Source organism: Rhinopithecus bieti, unplaced genomic scaffold (assembly GCF_001698545.2).
Source record: "Rhinopithecus bieti isolate Rb0 unplaced genomic scaffold, ASM169854v2 scaffold_11380, whole genome shotgun sequence".
NCBI classification, from domain to species: domain Eukaryota; kingdom Metazoa; phylum Chordata; class Mammalia; order Primates; family Cercopithecidae; genus Rhinopithecus; species Rhinopithecus bieti.
In genome coordinates, this window is record NW_016807225.1 from 1,650,015 (window position 1) to 1,657,278 (window position 7,264).

Here is a 7,264-nt window from a genome sequence, read left to right on the forward strand (position 1 = left end):
GGGGAGGGGAGGGGAGGGGAGGAGAAGGGAGGAGAAGAAAGAAGAAAAGAGAACAGAAGAGAAGCGAAGTGAAGCGAATCACATGTGGGCCGAAGAACCACATGTGGCAAAAGGGCCCACATGTTTGCACGGCAAGTCTCATCAAGAACTGAGTATTGATCACCCCTAATTAATAACAGTTTCCACTACGTCCAATTATTCTCCCATTTATCATCACTGTTGTTTTTTTTAAATGCCTGGTCCAATTTATTCAATTATATTACTTATTTGGCATTTGGGTTTAGGACCCTTGTAGTTCCATTAAGCTGGTTAGTAGCAAAAGAACAGAGCAGACACAGGAGAGCAACTGAGTGATGGTAAAATGCTAGGGTGTATGCACAAAGTCCTCCTGGGTTTTGTTTTGAGATGGAGTCTTGTTCTGTTGCCCAGGCTGGAGTGCAGTGGCACAGTCTCAGCTCATTGCAGCCACTGCCTCCCAGGTTCCAGTGATTATCCTGCCTCAGCCTCCCAGGTAGCTGGGATTACAGGCACATGCCACCATGCCCAGCTAATTTTTGTATTTTTAGTAGAGACTGGGTTTTACCATGTTGGCCAGGCTGGTCTTGAACTCCTGACCTCAGGTGATCCACCTGCCTCGGCCTCCCAAAGTGTTAGGGTTACAGGCATGAGGCACCAAGCCCGGCCTAAAGTCCTGCTGTTGAGGTCCCTTCAGCAGCCCTAGATTCAATGTAATTCCCATAAGGCCATGCTAAACTACATTTCCTGTTATTTATAGAGTACTTACTAGAAGCAAGGTAATATGCCTGGCATTCTTGAAAAGATGAACCTGAAAATAGTTCCCACCCTGAGGATACTAACAGTCTAATAAGTAGGTCAAGGCATAAACAAAAGCAGTTCAGAAAAATAGGTGAGTTCAGGGTGGCTCCATGTAGAATGCAAAGTGGGAAGTGACCACACCTATAGCTCAGAAACAGATCATGAAGAGCACAACAAAGCATGCTGAGAAATTTAAACTATCAATAAACAATACTGAGCCACTGAAGGGCTTTAAAATATAAGAACAAATCAGACAGCAACAGTGGAGATGAGAGCAAGGTCTCTTTCATTGCTGAAATTCCCTGAGTCCGTGAACATCCTCTGAAGAGTTGGAAGCATGATCTCCCACCCCGGAAACACTAGATCTAAGCTTCTAAAATCATGCCATCACTATTTTCCTGGGTAGAGAGAAGTTTGGTACCCAAAGAGAATAATAAAAGGATGGGTCACAGATTAATTGCCCTGAAAATAGTTTATTTCTCCCAAATAAAGTAGAAATAAATTACACGTATTACCACACTACTGGGTTCCACTACTTTAACATAAGTTATGGTCTTATTATATCTGAAACTCTATTAAAAAGTAAAAACGAGGCCGCCGGGTGCGGTGGCTCAAGCCTGTAATCCCAGCACTTTTGGAGGCCGAGGCGGGCAGATCACGATCGTGGTCAAGAGATCGAGACCATCCTGGCCAACATGGTGAAACATCATCTCTACTCAAAACACAAAAATTAGCTGGGTGTGGTGGCGGGTGCCTGTAGTCCCAGCTACTCGGAAAGCTGAGGCAGGAGAATCGCTTGAACCCGGGAGGTAGAGGCTGCAGTGAGCTGAGATCCTGCCACTGCACTCCAGCCTGGACGACGAAGCGAGACTCCGTCTCAAAAAAAAAAAAAGTAAAAATGTTTCTTACTATTTAGTATAAGAAAAGCAAGCCTCATTGTGTTACAAAGAAATAAAAAGACACTTTGCTTATTGTGAATGAACAAAATTACCTAAAATACAACCAAATACTGACAGATATCAAATTATATTAATGTCTCAAAGACCAGGCCAGGCTACTCTTAGCTACGGAATGGGACCAAACTAGTATTATGGTAGTAGTTGTCACCATCCAAGAGCATAGTTGGTATTTACACAAAAGTAGCCAAGTCCAGATTCTGGCATACCAAAGAAAATGGACTAGAGACTGAGACCATTTTGTAACCAATAATAGACTTTAATCAATTACAGAAATTACAAATTTAAAACAAGGAAGGAATAAGGTTGCAGCGCTTTTCCCTCAACATACTTAACTACCAAACTAAGTAAGAATCTATTCCAACGCAAGGACAGAAAACCTAACACCGCATGTTCTCACTCATAGGTGGGAACTGAACAATGAGAACACTTGGACACAGGACAGGGAACATCACACACCCGGACCTGTCGTGGGGTGGGGGGATGGGGGAGGCATAACATTAGGAGAAATACCTAATGTAAATGACGAGTTAATGGGTGCAGCACACCAACATGGCACATGTATACATATGTAACAAACCTGCAAGTTGTGCACATGTACCCTAGAACTTAAAGTATAATAATTTTTTAAAAAAAGAATCTATTCTATCTGTGACACTAGTTTATTCTACCTTTGAGTCTCAGTTTCCTCATTTGTAAAATGGGGCTAACAGTACCTATCTACTTCATAGGATAGTGCATGAACCAAATGGTAATATATGCAAAGTAGCACAGTAACCGACACAGCAGATGCTCAATAACATTCTATTAATCACAGTTAGCTTTGTCTCCATTACTTTCCTGCAGGTATCGCGGTATCTTATGATGCCAATTCCCATAAATATTCAACATCCCAACACTTAATCTGGAGAACCAAGTTACGGTTCAAGGTATCTGAGACCAAAACTGGTATAGGACGTTGACAATAAGCGCTCCAGCTCAGGTGTCACCACATCCGCCAAAGCCTCGCAGCCCTTCTTGGGGTTCCCAGGCGTTGGTGCCCAGCCCCGCCCCGCGAAAGGCAACCAGCGCGGTGAGGGGGCGGGCTCCACCATACGTCCTTTGCGCTCCCGAGAGGCGAGAACAACTCACGGGCCTTCGCCCGCCCGACTCCCCAGAACCCAGGCCTCCCCTCGCCTAAGCCTGTCGTCTTCCCTCCCGGCCCCACGTCGCCCAGTGCCGCACCTTGAGGTGGCTGCGCAGGCCGCCAGCGCCCCCAGACTGGTCGGAGATCTCGTATGCGCCAGTCACTAGCAGGTCCTTGTGGATCTCCTCACGGAGGCACTTGCGAGAGTTAATGGGCAGATGGAAGGAGATGGCGAGGACCAAGCTGGGGCAGAGCAGGAACAAAAGCAGCAACGCCAACGGACAAGGGCCACGCCGGGCTGGTGGGCCAGACAAACCAGACATGGTGCTGGAGACTCGTTCACTACCCAAGGCCTCTACCGCGCCGGAACCGGGAGGACCCACGTGACTCGCCTCTGACCTACTGATACCGTCCGCGCCATTTTGGAGTCTGGCAAATAGAGAAAGAATCTATAGCGAATCTTTTGAAAAGGGAAGAAAGGATAGGTACCATGTCAAAACCGCAAATTTAAGTGGTTAAAGAAGATTTAATAGAATATGTTGCAAAAGTTTTATTTTCGTTGAACTTAGTGACTACTGAGTCGGCCATGGCAAGTATGGGCAGTCCTGGAAGTAATTCTCCTTTAACTTCCGAAAGATGCACCCACGAATTTAAAAGCGAGTGACACCATAGCAACCAAGCCCCAATAGGAAACAGCCACAAGGCCCTTTGCTGGGCCCGCCCACCGGCCGCCTGGGCGCGCGGGCTGGGAATAAGGCCGAGTCTGCGAGGCTGAGGCGGGTTGCAGGCACTCTCGGCGCCTTTGACACCTGGATGACACCTGGGACGTTGAGACACTAGAGAGGAAAATTTCGAGGAAAGATTTCAACTTGGCTATTAGCGAGTGTGGACCAGTACCTTAGAGAAGAAGTTGTAGAGGTTACCCGATGAATGTGTGCCGGGCAGACATCCAGTTCATGTCCCAGAGCAGGGTATTTGGGCTGGAGTAACTGGCTAACTGAATGTACATGGTGTTATTATTATTATTATTATTATTATTATTTTAAGCAAACATTGAGTGTGTTCTAAGCTATATTCAAAACAAATTTGAATTTGGTATTTAAATTGAATAAAACAACATGTTTTAGTCCAGTCTCAGATGAACATAGTTAAGGGTTTAGCAGATAAGCGTTGTCAGGGAAAGTGAATATGTGTGTGTTTTAAGTTCACAAACACTTTAGGGATCAAATTAACTATTAATATTTGCAAATAGACAAGCAAATTGACCCGGTAATAATTCATGCATTCTTTCAATGGAGTACCTACTGTGTGCCAGACACTATACTATGCATGTATGTCAACACGTTTATTGATTTAACAAACTATTACTGAGATGCTATCAAATATTCAGAGCTGAATAATATATGAAAATAAACGGCCGGGCACAGTGGCTCATACTTGTAATCCCAGCACTTTGGGAGGCCTTGTGACTTTGGATCACAAAGTCAGGAGTTCAAGACCAGCCTGGCCAAGATGGTGAAACCCCATCTCTACTAAAAATGCAAAAAAATTAGCCGGGCGTGGTGGCGGGCGCCTGTAGTCCCAGCCACTTGGGAGGCTGAGGCAGAGAATTGCTTGAACCCGGGAGGCGGAGGTTACAGTGAGCCAAGATGGCGCCACTGCACTCCAGCCTGGGCGATGGAGCCAGACTTGTCTCAAAAAAGAAGGAAAGAAAGAAAATGGAATTGCTTCTTGGCCTTTTGGCTAAGATCAAGCGTAGAAAATAAACGTGGAAGACACAGTAGCCAGTAGCCCATGTTGGGAATCATTACCTACTTTGATTAACGTTTATTGAGCATCTTCAGAAATATTCAGAAGATGGACTGTCTGCCCTTAGTAATGTACACGATTGGTGGTTTTTTTTTTTTTTTTTTAAGTTAGTCCATTTAGTTATTTTCCTAGAAACGAAATCCCACAAACAAAACAAGGACAAACAGAGGAGCTGTAAAGCATTTACAGTTTTGACAAATGCCATGCAATAATTATTTTATGAGGTGTCCACTTAGGAACATTTCATTTGATTGTTGTATCACTGATCTAAGATAAGATTGCTAGTCCACACAGTGCATCCTGATAATTTGCATTGGCCTTTTCCCTGCCAATGCAGGGAATCAGTTTAAGCAATTATCTAATTCATTGTCTACTTGCATTCCTGAGGCTCTGCTGACCAATAGCAAGAGATCTGCAACCCATGAAAAAGCTGTGTATGTGTTTTCTTTAAATTTCCATCTTACATTTACATAATAGATAATGCAGTTTAAAATATTTTCACATATCATAATGATCTCCTTTGACATTTTCAAAAACCCTGTGAAATAGTCTGGACAATTTGTTCATTTTACAGATGAGGAAACTGAGGTTCTGAGAGGCCAAAGAATTATACTGTTAAAGAAAAAATACTTCATGACGTTTGTTAAAGAACTGTAAAGCAGGCCAGACGCGGTGGCTCACGCCTGTAGTCCTAGCACTTTGGGAGGCCAAGGCGGGCAGATCACTTGAGGTCAGGAGTTCAAAACCAGCCAACATGATGAAATCTTGTCTCTAACTAAAAATACAAAAAATTACCCTGATGTGGTGGTGGATGCCTGTAATCCCAGCTACTTGGGAGGCTGAGACAGGAGAATTGTTTGAGCCCAAGAGGCAGAGGTTGCAGTGAGCCAAGATCACACCATTGCCCTCCAGCCTGGATGACAGAGCAAGACTCCTTCTCAAAAAAAAAAAAAAAAAAAAAATGTAGAGCAAACCTTTATTCAAGGGGGACTGCCAAGATAGGTAATACAGGCACCTACGACAATAGGATTTTGTAGCAGGAGGGAGAGATCGGGCTCAATTCCAAATGCAAGGAAAAGTAGGGATTTACAGCCAAGAATCAGGGTCAGTGGATGGAAAATTACTAAAAGGAAATATTGGGAGTAAGGGGAGATTCTGGCTAAACTAACTTAGCAGGATTCTTCCTAAAATTAGACAATGCAGAGTCATGGAAGTCCAAAAGTCAGAGCCTAGTTGAGAAGGCAGATCAGAACAGCCTGAGTAGAGTTTGGTCAAGGAGGGAATCTTTGTCAGTACCCCAAACCCAATGAGCTTAAAAGTGACAAAAGCTGTCTGTGGGCCTGAGCTGTCCTCAGGAAGATGCTATTATTCCTTATTTTATAGATGAAGAAACTCAGATGCAGAGCAGTTACTTTTCTGTGTCACAGCTCTCAAGTCCTTTCTTTTCTTTTTTGAGATGGAGTCTGGCTCTGTTGCCCAGGCTAGAGTGTGGGGGTGTGATCTTGGCTCACCACAACCTATGCCTCCTGGGTTCAAGTGATTCTCCTGCCTCAGCCTCCTGAATAGCTGGGATTACAGGTGTGCACCACCATGCCCAGCTAATTTTTGTATTTTTAGAAGAGACAGGGTTTCACCATATTGGTTAGGCTGGTCTTGAACTCCTGACCTTGCGATCTGCCCGTCTCAGCCCCCAAAGTGCTGGGATTACATGTGTGAGCCACTGTGCCCAGCTTCCAGGCCTTTCTTGTCCTGTAGTCTCACTTATCCCCATCCCTTAACACCTCCTGTCTTTCTTCCCTCCTTTATAGTTTTCCCCTTAGCACTCATTACTATCAAAGAAAGCATACATTTTACTTATTAATTGTGTTTATTAGTCTGTCTCCCTAACTAGAAGGTCTGTTTTGTGAGGGCCGGGATTTTTCTCTATTTTTTTCACTGTTTTATCTTCTGAACCTAAAACAGTGCCTAGCACTTAGGTACAATAAATAATGGTGCAATGAATTTAAGACTGATACCTTAGAAAGCCCAACAGCAAATTTCTCCCATTATTCTTTAACTGTTTTCACATAAATTTGTTTAATCCGTAATGTATCTGAAGTGTAGGTACAGTTTCAGTGTCACCAACAACATGTGTATCTTTTCTTAAAAAAAAACTGGAAAATATATGCTTGTTTCTATGTAAGGACACAGAAACAAACAAACAAAAACACAATTCTCCACTGTATGCTGTGGAACGGAACCGAGACTTAAACCTGCACCTGTGTTGAAGAAGTTACCGGCCCGGCGTGGTGGCTCGTGCCTGTAATCCCAGCACTTTGGGAGGCTAAGGCAGGCGGATCCCGAGGTCAGGAAATTGAGACCATCCTGGCCAACATGGTGAAACCCCGTCTCTACTGAAATACAAAAAATTAGCCCGGCGTGGTGACACATGCCTGTAGTTTTAGCTACTCGGAGGCTAAGGCAGGGGAATTGCTTGAACCTAGGAGGCGGAGGTTGCAATGAGCTGAGATTGCACCATGGCACTCCAGCCTGGCGACAGGGCGAGACTCTGTCTCAA

General features: G+C 44.3%; 1 protein-coding gene across 1 annotated transcript in view; it reads right to left on the reverse strand.

The window, feature by feature from the left end:
- TMED10 (transmembrane p24 trafficking protein 10) overlaps positions 1–3,292 on the reverse strand; it is a 44,821-nt gene extending 41,529 nt beyond the window's left edge. The window contains exon 1 of the mRNA XM_017880534.1: positions 2,997–3,292. Coding sequence (XP_017736023.1) covers positions 2,997–3,221 — 225 coding nt within the window. The 5' untranslated portion in view covers positions 3,222–3,292. The remainder of the gene's footprint in view (positions 1–2,996) is intronic.
- Between the last annotated feature and the right edge of the window lie 3,972 nt (positions 3,293–7,264).